The sequence below is a fragment of the Haemaphysalis longicornis genome, unplaced genomic scaffold, assembly GCF_048455015.1.
Source record: "Haemaphysalis longicornis isolate Haplotype H1 unplaced genomic scaffold, Haemaphysalis longicornis Haplotype H1 scaffold_3, whole genome shotgun sequence".
Lineage (NCBI taxonomy): Eukaryota > Metazoa > Arthropoda > Arachnida > Ixodida > Ixodidae > Haemaphysalis > Haemaphysalis longicornis.
The window spans coordinates 28,971,431-28,991,217 of NW_027526335.1; the positions used below are offsets into that span (position 1 = coordinate 28,971,431).

General features: G+C 51.2%; 1 protein-coding gene across 2 annotated transcripts in view; it reads right to left on the reverse strand.

Annotated features, from left to right (window-relative positions):
• Positions 1 to 19,787, reverse strand: part of Crp (transcription factor cropped) — a 73,585-nt gene that overhangs the window by 44,506 nt on the left and 9,292 nt on the right. The window contains exons 1-2 of one of the 2 annotated variants that reach the window (XM_077702757.1): positions 10,487 to 10,709; positions 1,315 to 1,483 (exon numbers count right to left, since the gene is read on the reverse strand). In XM_077702757.1, coding sequence (XP_077558883.1) covers positions 1,315 to 1,483; positions 10,487 to 10,575 — 258 coding nt within the window. In that variant the 5' untranslated portion in view covers positions 10,576 to 10,709. Of the gene's footprint in view, positions 1 to 1,314; positions 1,484 to 10,486; positions 10,710 to 19,787 lie in introns of those variants that run through there. The other variant, XM_077702758.1, reaches the window with a different exon arrangement.

The window sequence follows — 19,787 nt, forward strand, 5'->3', positions numbered from 1 at the left end:
GCACCAGACGATGCCCAAAGCAAACACGCGCGAGCGACGCGAATTCGGCATCGACTCTCGGACGCACGGGACAAAACTCCACCTCCCGGCCTTCCTCGGTAGAAGAGCGCGCAGTGTCAGAAGAAGAGAGTAAAGGGATGCCTCAAAAACAAGGAAAGGCCGCCGGGAGGCACGCAACCCTTCCTTCTCGGGGCTCTCCACGCCAGGAGACGCTCCAAAAGCGAAGCAATAAATGCGAGCAGGCAGGAAGGAGAGGAAAGTTCCGAAGAGAAAGGTGCATCGATCCGAGACCCCCCTTCCCTCCCGGCGGCCGGCACCCCGTATTTGGGCGTTCCGGCTGCCATGGCAACCGATGCCGGCGACTGCATCCCCCCCACCACGCGTCATCCCACCACTGGGCCCGGGGAGCGGCAAGCCCGGACGTCCCTGCGACGTCACGCGGTCACGTGGTACGCCGTCTCGCACCGCGGCGAGACGGCCGTCCGTCGACGCTGCCCTCCACATCCCCGCCGCCGCCGCCGCCGCACTCCGTTCCGTCGATCCCGAGGAGAGTTTTGACTCCCTCTTCGCTTTTTTTTTTTTACGCGCGCGTATATATCGCCTCCTCCCTCTCGCTCTCTCTCTCTTTGTCTCCGCAGACGGCGCGTTTTCGATGCCTCCGGCTACCCGAAGATGGCGGCCCGGAGCCGGGGCGAACGACCGGCGGCCGCGAAAACTTTCTTCGTTCAAGTGCCCGATATCACAACACGGCTTCCCTCATCATCACCGCAGAAGGACGCGCCGAAACTCTGGAACACGCCCGCCCCGACCGCTGTCAGCGTTCCCGGCACCCGCCGTCTCGGGGCACGCATTACGTCATCGATCCCCACCAACCCTCACGGGGCCAGCGTCTTACCTGCCAGCGGCAATAACTGTCCATTCACTCTCGGACAACGGCCGTTCCGAAAAGCGCATCGCCCACAAGCTGTGACCCCTCAGTTTATAAGCGAGGGTCTAGAGCATTACGACTCGTCCTCACCGCACGATGTCGAGTCGATAAAAGCGCTCCGCAGCGCAGTAGCTGCACGACTACTCCGTGTCAACTACTATGGAATGAAGGGGTCCTCGAAGAGTCGAATGGCCCTCCCGGAGCCGAGCTTCGCGCTCCGGACGCCGGAGCAGCGCCCGCCTCTTCAAGAGCGACCGGTGCGCGCTCGCATAACCAGTTGCAGCTGCTGCTCGGCCGGCTGCCGGCGCGCTTGTTTGGACGGCGGCGTCCCGCCGGGGGGCCAGGTGCGCGCGACACCTGTCAGAGGGAGAAGAAAGAGCTCTCACCTTGGACAGCTTCTCGCCGTCGTGGTGAGGCAGGAGGGTGCGCAGAGACTGGAAGCCGGCGTTGATGCTCTGCATCCGCCGACGCTCGTTGCTGTTGGCGATCTCTCGCCGGATTCGCTTCTCCTGCTCCATCTGCGTCTTGGGACTCGTGGGCCGGTTGCTGAGGCGGCTGCGGCAACGGGGAAACGGCCAACGTCAAACAAACCCCAAGCGAGGGCCCGACGACGCAACGGCAACCACTCTACCCTAAAGTGCGGGCCTGAGCCGCATTTCTCTCCAATACCGGTAGCTGCCGGTGTAGAATGGAAATTAAGAAAATAGCTTATGGCCTTGGACGCAATCGACCAGGACCTCCTTTCAAGATTAAGAAAAAAAAAAAACGAAAGCGATGACGCAGCGACTTTTCCATTTATGCTCCGCGTAAATGGTCCGGGCTTGCTCTGATTTCCGCTAAGAATTCTAGAAAACCACTGCAGTAATGTGAAAAAAAAAATGAGGGGAAGAGAAAAAAAGAACTCGTAGAACACTACGGAAATAAACTCTCGAAGAAACTGAAAATATCAGTGCGCGCGCACGAATACCAGCGCAAATACCAAATGTCGGGCAAAAAAATCTACCCCTATAAATACACAGCACCGCAGAAGTCCCAGAAGTGAAAGCCACAAAGTCGAGCCGAGGAAAAAAAAATAAACGAAGGATCAAGGGTACAAACGACAAACCAGAACTTTTACGCTTGTTTGCTGCGGACGTACGAATCGAATTCGCGCTTCGCGGGAAAGGCACGTGCCTTCCCCAAAAATCAGTGCAACGCCGCAGGTGTCGGCGCCATACTTGCGATCCTGCCTGATCGCCACCCCCAATGGCGAGTCAAAGATTTCCCTTTACGTGCGGCAGCACGACCAACCAGCCTTCTGAACGCTATCTTTTTTTTGTTGTTTTTTTTTTTTTTTTTACAGCACCACCACGTGTCGCCCATTTTCGCCCGTCGTGCTGCTTCACCTCGCACTTTGTCCGCACCCTCCTCGCATCAGAGGCTCCAAAATCGAAAGATAAACTGGACAGCCAGCCTCTCAAAATATCCCGGGTAACTTGGACGCAGCGGAGCTGTTAAAGCTCGAACTTGATCCGGAGGCGTTTGAAAAAAATACAAAAAAAAGAAGACTACGCCGCCTGTAAAGGGTGCACCACCGCAGATAGGGTATTACAACAGTGAAGCCGGCTTTCGCGCCTGCTCGAGAGTGAGCACAAGGGGAATGTGCGCATGCGCACCCCTTCGTATACCATTTTAAAGCACTAGTAATGCAAGGCTGGGGAACAGCGGAGCTGGGGGCCGACCTAGCTTCTTCCCCCACCCCCTGGGATCCGCGCTGTGAGTGTGGGGGACCAACCGGAACGGCCTCGTAAAATCTGGCTAAACTTGGCCTCATCCCTCAACCCTTGGCTAGGCTTAAGCTAGCAACACGCAAAACCTAACACAACATAGCAGAACCTAGCATAACCGGAAGAAGCTAAGTCGATCCCCAGCTCCGCTGTTTCCCCCCGCCTTGCAACACTAGAACAAGCTGCGCCATTTTTTTTTTCTTGCACATGTGCTGCACGGTATGTGCGTCATCCTATTGATGATTGAACGTTACCAACGCAATCGGTCCAAAAAGTTTTCACCAAGCAATGGTGCTATACGCAAATTTGTAACTTTTTTTTTTCAGAGTAAAACAAATGTAACCAAACGTGCGCTTCAACTCTATCGTATTTGGCAAAGCCTACGGCACGCATCAGTGCAGCGGGTGGAGCGCGACGTCATCGGAAATGTGCGGACACAGGGCTTGAAAGTCTCGGAGCAGAAGCGTGCAGTGTGCAAAAGGCGCGCATAAAAAAAATCAGAAGCAAATCAAGGTGTCTCAACCTAATACCAATGGTGGATTCATGCTTACACTTAACCTGCAACAGATCGTCCTTAAATTTTGTCTTCTGAAGCACAGGGCGGCGCTCCGGCAAAGATGGGGCCGCGAATAGCTTGGCGTTGAAACAAGTCAGGCATACGCGGACTGCGCAGCGATGATCGGCTAGCGCGACAACACTCCTACGACAGTCCACAGCGAGCGCTGCCACAAACGCTTTATCATGCATTGCGACTTGCGAGTGCATGCGGAATCCAATAAACTCACTCGAAAATAAGACCTTATCAATTCGTCATTAAGGAGACAGATGCTACACCAAAGGGCAATGAGCGGCGACAAACGTGCGGGGATTAATTAAAAGCGAGGAAAATGTGTTAATTGAGTCGGGCACGCGATGTCCAGTACAGAAGGCCGGGTTCCACGAGTAATAAGCAAAGAGGACGCCAATTAATGGCTGGGAATGGAATGACGTCCGGAGACTAAGGAGAGGCTATGCCGACGCCGATGACGAACAATGAAATAGCTGGGACGGCCTTTGCACCAAACAAAGCAATTAACGGCTGACCAAAGACAAACCGCACCCTGGCCGACTTCAAGGAGTCCAGGTCGGCACCTCCTGCCGAAAAAAAAAGAAAATGTTTTGCTACTAAGCAGCGCTCCGAGGAGGAAATGGGGGGGGAAGGGCTTCAAACGTGGGATCCGACACGGCCTGCTAGCGATTGACGCTAAATCAACGGAACGTCGTGTCCCCCTCTCCCTCTTTCCTCTGCAGCCGCTGAGGCAAGCGTCTAGACTGGCGCTGCTGCAAATATCCGGCGCCGCTGCTTCGTCTCACATCCTGCGACGTAAGACGAACCGTTTATAACCGTGCCACTGACGGGAACGGCTCGTGCTTTCGAAGCCACTCAGATGTGCTAAAAGAAAACCGTACGTAATCGTAAAGCAGAGGTGCGACTGGTTGCACTCCGCAAAGCTGCAGGGGAACGTCCGAACGGGTGGGAATTCGGCCCCGTTTACAGAGTTCCACCGCACGTACAGGGCTCTCAGTTTCTCCTTTTGCTTTTACGACAAATTTATGTGGATAACAACGCATCACAAAGTAGCTCTTACGCATTAGGTGAGCGTAAGCAATTAGGCTAAGGCCCGATTAAGTAAATAGCGAGCGCCAACCCGCCACACAGCAATAACTCCTACTGCATTGTGGACACACCACGATCTCGTGCCAAGCAAGGGAGAGAAAAGTGACAGATCTATGGCCAACCAAGCTTCACTGGGGGAAACCAAGCTATGCTAGCGAAGAGTTACGTGACATTCGATATTTTTCTCCTCTCTCTTCGTTTCGCAACGCGCTGCCTATGAGTGCCGCGCACGCCAAGTACAACCGCTGCTGTTGTGCCCAAGTGTCCGCAGGTAAGCTGCCCCTCATACTACACCCGCTGCTCAGAAAAATACCTATGTCTTCCTATTCCCATTCCTCTCCGAGCCGAACAACCGCCAGCACGTTCCCTTGCCGGCGCAACATCGAAGTCGTTTCGGTACGGTCACTCACTCCCACTGCGGAACTCCGTACCTGTCGAACGAAGCGCGTACGCGACGTATTAGTTATGCACACACGCGCAAAGCCGACAACAGGACAGACGTCGTCGGCGCGCGAGGCGGCATGTCGTCGTGCCCGCGCCAGTCATGCGGCCGTTGTCACCGCAGCCCCTCCGTTGGCGTCACAGCGACGAGCAATCCGTGACGCGCTCATCACAGCTCCGTTCACGGTGCGCCGCCCGCGCCAAGCACGGGGCACTGCGAGCGACGACCCCTCCAAGTGACCGGCTACGGACGAGATCGGCCCGGTGAAAAAACAAACAAAAAAACCTGCCTTTCCTGCCGCTACGGTGGTGAAAAAGCCACTCACGTTCCCCTCATGCACCCTCGAGGGGGAAAATATGTAACGTATTGCGTGTGCCTCGCATGGCAAACACACGCAAAAAATAAATAAATAGATAAATAAACTACGGTGCCGTCTCGTCGTATTTGTGTATGAATACACGGGGCTGCCACGGCGGGCTGGTCGGCCGGTCGTCGCGAATTCATAACGCGGTCACGAAAACTTCAGAGCGCCTAAGAAAGAAAAAAAAAAAACGCCGCCCGCGAGTATTTCACCGCGTTCGCCTCGCAGGAACAAAAAAGAATGAAAAAGCCACACAACAATGGAAAAGAACGACAACGGACGAGTGAATGACGAGAGCGCGTGTGCGACGCGCGGGCCGCTAAGCTAGCGCGCGCGCACTGGCGAGAGCAGAGCCCGGCATAAGGATACAACACTCTAGTAGAACAGCATCACCCTGGGCTATAGAATAAAGACGGGGGCGTCGTGACCAAAAAGGTAAGCGAGGCCCTGCGTCCGAGATGGAAGCCCAGGCGCGCACCGTAGCGAAAGCAGACGGGACGGGAAAAAAAAAAGCAAGCAGGCAGCCGGCGTTCTCTCTGAGCGAAGCAGTTCCGTCGGCGGCGAGGAAATCCCGTACACGACACAACACGGCGGAAAAGGAGGAGGAGTGGAAAGAAGCAGCCCCTGCTCACAATATCGTACTCGTCGTCGTCAGGGTCGAAATGAAAACTCGTCCGCACGGCGCCCGTCGTCGTCACGACCTTCACGGAAACACGGCGGGGAGAAGGGAATAAGAAAATGTGTAGCATAAAAGGGCGGCAAGCCCCAACAAACAACGGCCCCGGGCGGCAGATAGGAGCGAGACATCCATTCGCTGCTCTCCAACTGCGGCCGAGCCGCTAATGCTCGCTCCGAGAGAAACGAAGACGCGGCCAGGGACCGAAATCGTCCGGGACAAATAAAGGCAGAGAAAGACGCGGTGGTCACGACGCTTTCAGAAACCATTCTATATAGGTTCCCCCCTCCTTTCTTTCTCGTCTTCCATCAGACTCAGAACAACAACACAAGCAGCAGCGCCGGCGGCGAGGAAGCCTGCAAAGATCGCGGCCTTTTCAAGCGCCATCGAAGGGGCATGGCCAAAGACACGGTTCCCGCCGCCGCACCGCCCGTGTCCCGACGACACCATTAGCGGACCAGCACGCCGCACGAGTCCTGCGGGTTCGCGCCGGGCTTTGCATCCGTACGAACGCAACGCACGTGACGCCACTGCCAAGTCCGCAGACAGCAAGACCCTGCATCATCATCCTGTCTGGGGGGCCGCTGCACAACTCGCGGGTTCACCGCAATGCACTCGAGTGACCAATGACATGCGCGAACTCGGCAAATTTGGAGAATGACAGCCATTGCATAACCGTTTGACCCGAAAATGCGATCTCCGCTGTAGCATTGCGCAATCCAGAACGTCATGATGGCATTACGTGATGCCACAAGTGCATATCGACCTTTTGAGTCAAACTTGTAAGTTCGACACCGTCATTCGTCGAAATTTCATGTTGGTCAGTGCAAAGATAGATCAATCGAGTGCATTGCGGTGAAGGTGAACCATGCGATTGCCTTAAAGGTTAACCACGGGATTGTCAGTGCGTTAAACGAACTGACAATCTTTACGTACGAAAGGAAAATGCACTTCTTTTGTGCCAACTTGTGAATTAATTTGGAACGAAACACAGCGGCAGGCGAAGTCGCTAACTTTTTGTTCGCAGAAACGCGTGCAGCGTACACAAGTCTCACGTGCGCTCATGTTAGCGAGGGCGGGGGTAACGCCTTCCTTCAACAGAAAAACAATGCCTGGGAACGACAATACACATCGTCAAATTAAGGCAGGAGCCTCGAATGACTCATCGGCGGAAAAATCCGCCGTGTCCACATCAAATGGGTGGAGAAATCCACGCGCCGTCATCTAATTAACACAAAAAAAAAGTGGCAAGAACACAAAAAGAGCGCGAGCAGCTCGTGCCTCCCCAGCGCGTGGTTCAGAAAGCTGTGGCGTCAGGTTAGCGTTTCTTTCTGCGTTTTTAAAAATGGCGTCGATAAACAGCCATTCATCAAGCGCTCCCAGCTAGCCGCGCGTGAGCCTGATCACGCTAGCGTTCATCCCATTCAAGCGATAGTACACCTACTGAGCAGAATGGAACGCAGGAACTCGTTGCATGACATGACACAGGGAGACCAAGCTGCTCTCGGCGTCTCTCCAAAGTACTTGTATCGCGAAAACTGTTGCTGCATACAGTGAAAGGTGTCATGCAGACACAATACAAGTTTGCTTTATTCGAAAGATTTGGTACTTTGTAGTGCCCCCAGCGCTTCTCCGACTGCAAACGATGCTTTATTCACTGGGAAAATAATGAATTCGTTAAAATTATGATTCTCCGACCAAATCGTTCGTTTCGTGAGATTCTGATGACGTAAGCACAGGCCTTCAAACGAACGTTAGTGCGTTACACAGCATACAGCGGACTGCGAAACGCTTTCTTTACCGTTAGTCCTCCTAGATGGCGCCACCATCCTGCGTAGGACCGCTGTTCGCCCTTGCTTTGTTTCTGACCCTATTTGCACCTGGCTTGTTTTTGTTACGGTAGGTAGTAATCGCTTCGTGCAACACGGGGTATGCTCGACAAACATGATCACGTATGACAATGTCGTTTACCCCATTTGGCCTCTGTGGTGTGAGACAAACCCAAAGCGGCAGACTGCTATGTTTACGCGTACTTTCGTAACTTCCACTGCTTAGCCCACCGTTCTTACGGTATAAAGTGAATATACATTACACATAAGCAAAAATACATCATTCTTAAAGCTCATAAGCCCTGCCTAATTTGCGTTTGTTTTTGCCGGCCTCAGCCAATAGCACGGCTGTGCATATTACGTCATAGGTTCTAGTGCGGAAAATGAGCTAGTGAGTCGCATGGCCATTCTATGTTTTTCCTAATTATATAGCTTACTTGAGCGAAGTTTACGTTAAAAGTGGCGTCAGTATGATTCTAACGGGGCAATCTTTCGAATTGTACTTTGTCTGCATGGCCCCTTTAATGTTTCCGCGCGGAAAGAGTGGTACTGGCCACTGTAAGCAGGCAATGGAGCTTCCCGTAAGGCGCCCAGCGACGGTCGAAGCCACATGGCAGATCGATGGCAACTGACTGAACATGTCGGTGCCACAAAAAGAGCGCGCAGTCTCACTAATCAAAAGCATGGGAGCCGCGAACTTGGCGGCTGAGGTTGTGCAACAAATAATTAACGATAGTCCTGCATGCATGCGTGAAATAAGTAAATAAATAAATAAACGCCTAATGCTACAATGTCTTAACGCAGGGAAGGCATGTAAAAATAACGAGAAGACGTCTTCCTGGCATCGAGAAGAGACGAGGTCCTGGTGAAGCAAAACTCGAAATCGGTTTACATACAACACGCCCATCATGTTACCGCATCACGCAAACGGCTACATAGACAACGAAGTGCCGACGTTTTCTTTTTGCGGCTTGGCCACTGACATCCGCTCAGAGTCGGTCGCGGATGGCCGTTCTCAAAACTACACTACTTATCTAAAAGACGTTGCCCCGAGCAGTGCTACTGCACTGGAGCTTCTTACCCTTATCGTCGTCATTCAATACCACCTCATTGAAGTGCGCCTCTCTCACCGCAGCGTACGCTATCACTGAAACGAGGAAAAGATCTGTCCTTGATCCACATTCGCGAGGCATTTTCCCGTTCGTTCCACAAGGCGTGTTTCCTCGTTTTGGGGATGTTGCGTAACGCGGACGGCCGCACCCTAGGCCAGTTTAACGGCGCAGTCGCCGGTAATCCCGGAGGGCTGTTCTCGATAAACATCAAACGCCGGCACAAAGCCAGGAACCAAGCGGATCGGACAAAAAAGTAAAAACAAAAACGAACGAATCCGGGAAGGATAATTGGCGGATAACCTGAAAACTAGACTAGAATTGGAAAGCAATAATTTTGTGCCATAACAACACAATTAAGTGTTCTCTAATTGATTGCAAGTTACAAGTTTGTAAACACATGGCGCCAACGCGTTCGGTCATCGAAGTGTTCTAGCAACTGCCGACCGATTAACATCCGCGAGAGACTCTACTACGCACAATGCCCAAGAGCCTGTCAGGTGTGCGGCTGCGAGCCATCAGCTGACGGGCCACATCGGCACGGCCCCCAGCGCTGGAAGCCGAAAGCGAGGGGGCAGGGAGGGGGGAAAATGCCTGCGCGTCGCCAGAGGCACGGAACGCGGCAAGCGTAGCCGACTACCAAACAACCGACCGGACGGCCGGCAGACCAAGCGACCGACCGAGGAGCCGCCATAAAAAGCCACCGCGGCGGCGCGTCGCAGCTGATTCGGAGCGAGGGGGAATCGGCGGCGGAAAGGGACCACCGGCGAGGGGACCGGCCGCCCCACAGCTGCTGCTCCCTGGACGCGAGCCAGGAAGGAAGACGGAGGAAGACACACCAGCGCCGCCATTACCCGGCGGCGGCGGCAGACAGCAGCGACGCAGCAGCACCGCCGCCCGGCCGCCCAGCGGCAGCCAAGCCAAGTCACACAAAGACCCGGCCGCGTCTCGCCTTGGCGGCGGCGCGCTGGGGACGTCGCATTCGAAAAAACGCACCCGCAAAGCGGCAGCCGGTGCTCGCGAGCACCCCGCACACTGACCCGCTCGATGCTCGTTCTCGGACCGACATCGAGCGTGGCACTGCGTCGCATACATTTCAAAGCACGGGCACAAGCGAGGCCTCGTGCAAGCTTTCACCACGTGGTGCAGCAGCTGGGTCGCGTTCGTCCCGCGCACAACGCTCCCACGCAAAACACTGCGTTTGCAAAATCGGCAGCACGAATGACTCTTTCGCGAACACCACAATTCACAAAAATACTTTACAGGACCGTGGGCGGCCGATTAACAAACAGCGGAGTCGGCGTGCACCAGCGCGGGACGCGGCCGGCAAGTCAGCTGCGCGCTCAAAGTTTTGCAATTCCGGACGCGATCACAGAAACCGCGGGGAAAATTCGCAACACGATACAAAATTCACGAAAGCGCACAATTCGCGCGCTAATCGCACGACCACAGTGGTCAGCGGCGGCGTCAGCGCCCGACCACGCTGCCGCCCGAGACGCTTGTTATTCGAACAGCTGGCTGGACGCCGCGGTCCCGACGCGAGCAGCTGGTGGCTTGCCGGCGACGCCCGACAGCGCGGAATCGCGGCCGGCAGCGACGCAAAAGCCCAGCTCCCACGATCGGCCCAAAACCCAGCGTAACTCGAAGGAACACGGAGTGCGGCGTCGAGCACGGCAGGAGCGCGGCGCCGAACGCCGGGAGAAACGTCACACCCTTACCTGACCAGGCTGCCGATGACTTCTTCTTCTTGCCGGCGAAAATCGTTGAATATCCGCCGTTTTTCGCTGCTCCGATGGTATAACGCCATCACCCGGTAGCCCGTATCCAAAAACAGGTGTAATGGTGACGATCTCCGGCACAAAATCGAAAAATCCGCCGCTGGTATTTACAATAGCGGCCTGCCTACATTCACCGAATGGCTACCTTTGGCGGGAAACGCGGCGACCGTGCCAGCGTGTATCCTTCCGCGCGCCGGGAGAAATTTACAGCAAATACAAAAAGTTGCTAGGCGACCAAGCACACTTAGAATTTTCGTCTAAGTACTACTTAAACGGTTATTTTGCACAAATACTTATTTAAGCATTGCATATTTGCAAAACCGGTAGAACTATATTCTGGAGCGCAGCTAGTTCGCTGCCTTGCATGTCTATCAGCTGTCGAGCTGGCAGGCACACGCTTTCAGCTGAGACGCCGTCTTGAGAGAACTGAGACTCTCTTTGACGAATTCTTTCTGTCCTAGCGTTGGTAAAAAGTTCTAAAATTATCAATTTGCTTCAATAAAATTTTTCATATCGTTTGAAGCCTATTTCCAGAGTGAAAAAAAAGTTTTACCTCTCAAAGCAACAAAATTTGGCCTGCGTTTTATGAAACTGACTCCATATTCTCTATAGTACGCTACTACGTCGGGAATTCCGGCCGACCAATAGGAGAAGAGTCACGTGACTGAGGAGCCGTTACGTCAATCAATAGTGGCGGGAACCGCCGCATCTGTTTTTGCGTTGTTCGAATGATTTTTTTCTCCCTCTCTCTCTCCGTTCCTCTTCTCCGCTGTTCGTTCGTTCTTTCTCGCGTTCTTTCTTTCGTTTCCTCGTTCCTGCACTCTCCTCCGTCTCCGTCACCTCGCGCCGCTCTTGGGGCGCGCGCTGTTCCACCACGTTCGCCGCCAGGCTTCAGTGCGTTCTTCAGAACTTAGCGAAGAAAGCGTCTCTGATATGTATGCGGTAAATCTCCTTTCATAGCGCTTTTAATATGGTGGCTCCAAGTGCGTTGTCGTAAGTTCGGGTAAGGGGAAAGGGAGAGATGGTCGCCAACTGACTTTAAAAAATATTTCGGGCTCATGGGAGATGTAATTCACGAGGCCACTCAGCGAGTCTGCCTGTCATAAAATGATTTCCGGAAATTATTATTTTTTTTTTGTGGTAAGTGGTGCACCAAGCCCACGGGGCTTAGACGTGAACTCCCACCACGACAATTAGCCATTTTGAGCTGGCCCTCCACCAAGTGCAGCAACCTGGGCTTTTTTTTTTTTTTGTTGTTGTTGTTCGTTACTTTTTAATTTATATCTTTATTCCTAGTTTTTCGTTTCATTTTGTTCTGTTTTTATGAAACTTTTTTTTCTGTCCGTACCGTGTTCTCCCCCAACCTTTTTTTTTTTTCGGCGGGTCTCCCCTCCATGCACGGAAATGAAATTTCGCGCATGCCACTTAGGCGTTGCTCGGGGACTTTGACGCGCTTGATTCCGTGATTATTGTGTGCCTTACTTCTGACGACAGACATTTTGCAGCCTTATAAAGAGAAAGAGTGACAAGAATAACGAGTTGGGTTATTTGGGGCCTTGGTAATAAAGTCTGAACAACGAATATTTACGCCAGGAGAGTTGCACACAAGACAGACAATGTGCTGTGTACATCTCTCACCCGTCCTTGGTCTGAATGGGTGCTGTTCACACTTCAGTATCATACAAAAAAAAAAAAGAACAGTGCCTTCGACTTTGAAGCGCTCACCCGCATTCAATTCCATTGAGTTCGAAGCCTGGCGGTTTGACTTCATCTGCTCCTGTTTGCTTCTATTTAATCCTTACATTATTTTTCTTAGGCTTCATTTCAGGTTCCTCGTGATTTATACGTGTCTTATAAGATTTAAACAGAAACCTATAGCTGCCGCTCATTTTTATTTGTAATCATGCGAAGGGCAAACATATAACGACAAAAATAAAAAGGACTGGATAGAGCCGTTGAAAGCTGCTCAAATGTTGCGTTTTCTTTTCTTTTCTTTTCTTTTCTTTTTTTTTTTTTTTTTTGCCCGGTGTGCTTTGAGTTCAACAAGCGCGAGCTTTAGGCCCCAGGCCCTTCTTCGCCTCGGAAATAGTTTCTCTCATGAGCGATGTGTTTGAGGCGGACGTTACGCACGCACATACGTACGAGCCAAACTGGAAAGGAAAGATAAGGGACTTCCGTCCTAGCAGAGAAGCTCTCTTTTTCTTTTCCTTCCCGCCTCCTCCCTTCTTGCAGAGACTCGTTTTCCTGATTGTTCTTCCCTGTTCCCGCTTATGGCATCGCCGTCATCGTTATGTAGCGCTGTTGTCGACGGTGCGGCTCCAAAGGCCTCATTGTTGTGCATTCGATTCTCTAGTCTGAAATTGTGCCCATGCATACTGTCGTCCCGCCATCGCATTAGGCAGCTCGTTCCGGCGAGATTACGACGTCGAGATTAACGAGCTGAAATTTCCTCCCCCACCCGCTTTTTATTCGGTTATTCGTTACTTCATTATCGTTCACGATATGTGTGCGCGTGTTATATCTGGAGGAAGGATACCAACGGTATAGAGCCAGTGTCCATCCCGTAATGCGGCTAAGTGTATACAGAACGATACGAGCGTGTCTCTATCCACGTATGGACTGAGATTCCCAGTCGTATCACCTTCGTAAGATTGAAAGTACTCCACAGTCGCCCGACCTGAATGTTCCCTTTTTTTTTTTTGTTATTATTGTTGGACTTGGCTGCCCCGGTAGGCTTCTGGCGTCGAGCGGCTGTGCTTTTGGAGTGGGAGTCACTATGGAGAGAAAGATAACATTTGCGATGAGTGCAGTTTGTATAAGCCAAGCGATACTATTCCCAGCTGGCACGCTAGATGTGAATGCGAGGAGAGGCAAAGACAAACTTTTTTGCTTGTCCTTGTTTTTCAAGAAGGAACCACTTTAGTGGGATGATGCACATCCGGTAATGCACACAGGAACCCACGCATCAGCTGCTTTTCTCCGCCTGTAACATTACTAATTACTAAAGAAACTGGGGACCCATCTCTCCCTGCAAAAGCGGATAGCCAGCAGAGTGTCAGATTCACCAATTGGGGTTGAACACAGGGCACACAAATGTATGTCAAAATATTGCTTGAGTTCGTAGTAATGGCAATTACAAGTCGTATGGTAGTCACTATGGTATACAGTGTTCGGTTCCGCGACAACTTCATGTTCCCTCGTAGTGGAAAGCTTCTATACGCATTAAATGCCACATCCCCAGTCGGGAAGGACCGCTTGGACACTTCAATTGCAGTGGCTGTCTTTGTCCTGCGGTATTTCACAGGCGTGATTTGCGATACAATATTTTGGTACCAGCGGCGGTTCCATACACACTGCAGCTACATCCAAATTTACGGTCTAGGAATCTAAACTGCAATTTAACATCGCCTCCTTTAAAGTTTTGCTATTTAGAAGCATGGTACTCGTGTCTTTTCGGTACGTTCTTCGCTTCGCGAACTGCGTCGTTCTCTTGCCTGGTTCGCTGCCTCCTCGTGGCTTCTTGGGCGCGTCGAGCGTCTTCTTACAGCCAAGCTGTCTATGGCTAGAACCCAGCAGATCGCCTCCAGCAACAGAGTGATGTAGACAAGGCATCCACTCAAATACCCGGGAACATAAAACTGTGCTGGGAAAGAATATAAAAACTTAAAAGAAGAAGTCTTAGGGCTTTCATATGTTAATATAAGACGGCTTATATTTTCCCTGAAAAAATGTCTTCCCAGCAATGCAATGGTGTTTAGAGGTGAAGTCGACTTTAAGGGGATCGTTGTAAGCTGGCTTTCCCACATTGAGCGTTACCAAGTGAAGCATCAGAGGCAAATACACCAACCAAGGGCGTTTATTCAAAGCGGTCCCAACGTTTCGGAGCCAACTCGGCTCCTTCATCAGGGGTGACTATGTACGACAAGAAGCAGCGGTTATATAGGTGTCTTCTTCTTTTTCTTTTTTCTTACTGGATTCTTGCCCTTGCGCGTCGGAGGCCGTGGGCGTAGATGGTGGGAAGGGCTCCGAGGGATCTGTTCAGGCCTTGCCGGTTCCCTTGTATGTGCCATGACTCAAGCAGTAATCTTTGTGAGTAATTCGTTTCGGTGCCAATCACCTGCGCGCCGTCAAAGTTAATCCGGTGGTCAGCTTTTTCGCAGTGCTCGGTCAATGCACTGCGCTGAGTGTCGGACTTGCGAACGTCGTTTTTGTGTTGGCGGAGGCGTTCCGGGAAGTTCATGGTCTCCCCAACATAACTAGCGGGGCATTGTGCGCAAGCAATTTTGTACACGACCCCTTGGGATTTTTCTTTTGGCGGCCGCTCTTTAGGTCGAGGTATGAGCCGTCCAAGAGTTGACACTGGCTTGTGGGAGATGACAATGCCTTCCTTGCGAAGAATGCGGGATAATGTTTCACTCGTTCCTTTAACATAGGGGACGGAAATACGGGTGGGTCGGCGTGCGGAGGGGGTGGGGGGGCAGGCGGCGGAGACAGGAGAGGGGTTGTTGACCGGCGGCGTCAGTGCAGAGGAATTTCCTCGGTTGCAGCCCGGCTGGTGGAGACCGCTGCTATATAACCGCTGCTTCTTGTCGTACATAGTCACCCCTGATGAAGGAGCCGAGTTGGCTCCGAAACGTTGGGACCGCTTTGAATAAACGCCCTTGGTTGGTGTATTTGCCTCTGAAGTTTAACCCAACCAGACAGAGTTCTGTCGAAGATGTTCACATTCAAGTGAAGCATGTTCATCTCCGGAGGAAGTGTCATTGCAGAAAGTGGCTCTAACTCCTGTTTTCATGAAACTATCCCGAAACAAATTATATGACAATTAGCCGCCAGGAAGACACTACCATTACGCCGAATTTTATTTACTTTTCGAAATTACATAGTTCACAGTGAATTTGCAAATACTGTAAAATTCTCGTCTGCTGTCAATACAATGGCTTCTACGGCAGGAAACGGACAGCCCCATGTTTGTCCACTGGAGTAAAACTTCACTTCGTCAAAGTTTCATTCAGATAATTAGCCGGGAAGTATGCTTAATCGCAAATCACAAACAAACGTGTTTTGCTTCGTACACTCCTTGTACCACGGCCCGGTCAAAGCATACTGGCGCTTACGTTGAGGCTCGGCACCACAGCTTCGCTGCTAATCCTTCTTCACACAGTGGAAGTGCACTGAATTTTTTCGAAGTCGGCGGCTTTTAGAAGATGGGCGTGTTTTCTGCACTTCAACCGCATCGTCTGGCCCCGTCGTCGCACTTGACTGTCGCACAACGATGTTGCCATGACCGTAATCATGCTGTGAGCGCTGGCGGCTGACCACGTGCAAGGCGTGTGATCTGCGGCCGGCCTCTATGGACATTGGACAGTGCAGCATCACTTGGGATACTACATTGGTCTAGCGCTTGGGAGGCCCTTGACGCACTGTCATTGACCTTTCAGTCAACCTGCCAGCGCTGAACGTTTTTCTACATTTTCCCTTGGCATCTTCCACGGGGTCCGTTGCGCGTGCACGTGTCGTTCCTAAGTGCGAGCCCCAAGCGGCTCTAGCGTGGGGTTTCCGTTGAACAAAACCGACGAAAAATACCGACCAGCGTGAAGTTAGAGAGAGAGAGAGAGAGAGAGAGAGAGAGAGAGAGAGAGAGAGAGAGAGAGAGAGAGAGAGAGAGAGAGAGAGAGAGAGAGAGAGAGAGAGAGAGAGAGATGTAACAAGAGTTGAAAAGAGCACATTCTGGGTTTTGGTCTTTAGTCCAGAACTCCGCTGTTACGGTAGCGGCTTCTAATACACTGTATTGGTTTACAATCAAACATCTACAGAAATCACGGAACCGCTTCAGATTTCCAGGTACGAAAAAGAACGCAAGTAATTCATCGATCGCCATTTTAGATGAAGGGGTGGCATTGCTGGCCGCATAATTAGTTCGAAGTGAAACTATGCTTACATTGCGCGCCCCAGAATTGGATTGAAGTAGTCTGGTCTCAAGGCCCGTCATACGCCACGCCGGGTAAATTTCAAAGACGTTTGAAACTTGCTCTTTCTGGTCGCGAAAACGCGCCGCGCACGCCACAGGCGCGCTGAACGCTGCCGCGGAACCACCCGCACGCTGCGCGCGGCGCGGCCGGCGGCACCAACATGGCGGCGGCTTCGGCCGCGAAGTGATGTCGGGAGCTCGAGCGACCGCTTCTAAGCGCTCTCTAAAATACTGCTCTAGGCACGCACGAAGTGGCTTGAGCGGTAAAGGAGCTCATAATGTGGGTGAAAACGGTACTATAAAACATAATCCGCGCCGCTAGTGAAAGGGTGGTAAGCCGGCCGTCTCGATCGCTTCGAAACCGCCGGCATGAGGCGCGCGCCTCCCCATTGGCGCAAGTCGCCAGGCTCCTCCCACTGACGCGCGCGACGCGCGTCAAAATCTGGTCAAGGTAGAGTGTACTAGAAGTTTTAGAGTGGCCCGAGCAGCGGCCTCTCCCATTGCTCCGCCGGGTCGACTTTCGCGCAGAAAATAAAACCGGTATAGCGGCGTCGCTGCTGTCGCCGACAACTGAACAGCCCACGCTCCCCGGCACCTGCGCGCGGCAAGATTTGCTTTACTCGCTGCGGTGTTTTGCGCTTGCTCTGCTGATTTAGTTTGAATTATGAGGTTTAACGCGCCCGTGCTACACAGGCTATGAGGCAGGTAGTGGAGGGCTCGGGATTAATTTTGATCATTTGAAAATCTTTAGCATGCGCCGAAATCTCGAAGACACGAGCGCTTTTCGCTTTTATCCTCCATCGCAAGAGCGGCTGCCGCGGCTGGGAATCAAACCCGCACCTTTGGTCAGCTAAATCTACTTTGGTGATTTAGAAAGTAGACGCAGACCGTTATGACTCCGCTTGATCAAACCTTAAACTAGTACGACCCAACATTTATCTAACCCCCTCCTGCCCCCCCCCCCCCCCCCCCCAAATACTTTCTCATGTTTTGATGCGTATTCTGAGAACGTTGTTGATCTACAGTAATCTCTCGTTAACTCAAAGTCGTAAAATTAGCTGAAAATTTCGAGATAAGCGCGGAGTTTCGAGTTAAGTCAAATGCAGGAAATTTGTGGCTAGGTCCCTGAAAAGCAGCTAGTGCTTCTAACAAAAGCACTATTGCACAGGGGAGATTTCATTATAAAGGCAAAATAATTCGCAGGAAAAAGAAACTTTTATTATTGCAGAAGAAAGAACTGTTTTCTGCTCGGCTGTGTCGCGTTCGCCTCTGCATACCAGAAAAGCCTACTCGAGCTTCTCAATGCATCACATGAATTGGTGGTCGCCACCGCTGCATTCTACCTTGCTACGAAGCAGACGCAGCATCTATGTTGTATCGGCCGTTGTTGTATGTTGTATCTGCCATCGTAGTCACTTCTGGGGGCTCCTCCTCCTTCGCATGATCAGCTGTGTCGTCCACAGCTTTCTCAATGATGTACGCGCCAGACAGCATTCCGGTAACGGGGACGCGTAGTCCGCGTAATTAAACTTGCATTTCACGGCCGCGTTCGGTGCGTAGTGGGAGCAAGCATTCGAACGGGGACCTTATCAGCTGCCTGTAGCGGACTTTGCCTTGTGTCCTCTCTGCCAGTATTTCAATATATCTGTGGTCCTCCGAAAAAAAAACGTTTCGAGATAAAGCGGGCAAATGCGTATGGCCTATGGGAGGTAAACACACGGTATGAAAGAGTTTCGAGAACATATTCTGAGATAGCATGAGTTCAAGTTAACGAGGGATTAATCTGACGGACAGGCACCACGAATGTTTTCCCTTGCCCTTCTTGACTCTGCGCGTGAAGCAAAAGCGGCGGGGCGCACATTCTATAGGCTGAAAAAAGTTTGCTGTTTTTTTACGTTCCTATTTGGAACGAAAATATTAAGAGCCTTCTTATGAGATACCCCTAACGTTGGTGCTTGTACTGTCATTAGTGGGCTTTCTTATTTTATTAACGTACTATGTCGCAGGCACTTGGTCAGTAAGTGTGTACTGAAAACGAAGTGCCAAAATAAGTCTGCAGGACCAACTACTGCTTCCTGCATGCCAGGGGAAGATGCCGCTGTATTTACTACCTCAGGCTTGTAATTTTGGAGGACTTCTCAATCCTTCCGTGCATTTTTAAAGTTTATTAGCGACCTCTAGGACTTTTTTACCGGTTGCTTCAGCGACAAGGAGCTCCACCATGACAGCGTTATGGATGTGCTGCAGCCCTTACTCACAACAAACACCTTAACGGCGTTGGTTGCGACCAGCACAGCGAGACCTTGGCAGTAAATTTGGTTGGTTTTGTATACATTGTGACACGGATTCATTTCTATATAAAAGGTTTAAACAAGTTTCGTGATTACATGCGAAGGCGGGAGCAACACCTTAAGCTTAGCCGTCGCTAATGATTGCAGGCGAGTTTCGAAAATGCGTTGGCCAAAAATGTCAATTTAAATCTCCCTGTTAGCGTCATTCCCAAACCGTTACCTGTGTAGACTTTGTGCATGATTTCCCGCGTAAAATTTTATATGCTGGGCTATTTAAAATGAAAACACAATGTGTATTTTGTTCTAGTTCCGTTTATTTGAACCACTATGTTAGCTTTCTTGACATTGTGTATGATTTCCCGTGTTATATTTCATTTTTGTCGAGGTCAATATATTTTCTTATCTATGCTTTGCTTTGGTTTTATGTGCGTCTAATTATACTCTCAGCATACTTGTGAATCAAATTTGTGTTAATTTGATTGAAATCCTTTCTTGACCGAATCAGGTGAAAGGTGGTGCGATTAATATAATGTTGTGGGCATAGTTCTGTGAAAGACGGTGATTAGAACAACTGAGATAGCCGCTGGGCTATCCCTTTTTTATTTAAAAAGATATCTCCCTTGCGCGTGTAATTTTCTGTTCGGACAGGCGACAGCATTAACACCACGGTGACCCCTAATTATCACAAGCGGGCCACTGCTTAAATAACAACTCACGCAATAAAAAAACAAACACAACCTATGATATTAACCCACATAACTGCAGTCGGAGCGTAAAGTGCGAGACAATAAATAAGAAATTCTTCTGAAAAGCCATCATCCCAGTCCTCATACTTTTTCATGTCATTTGTGTCGACCAATTATGTCCATCAAGCAGCACAATAAGGACACACTCATCAATCAATCATGAACTGGTTCATATCAGGCAATTTCGCGCAAAATAAATTTTGATGGGAAGTTGGAATAGCCAAAATGTCGAT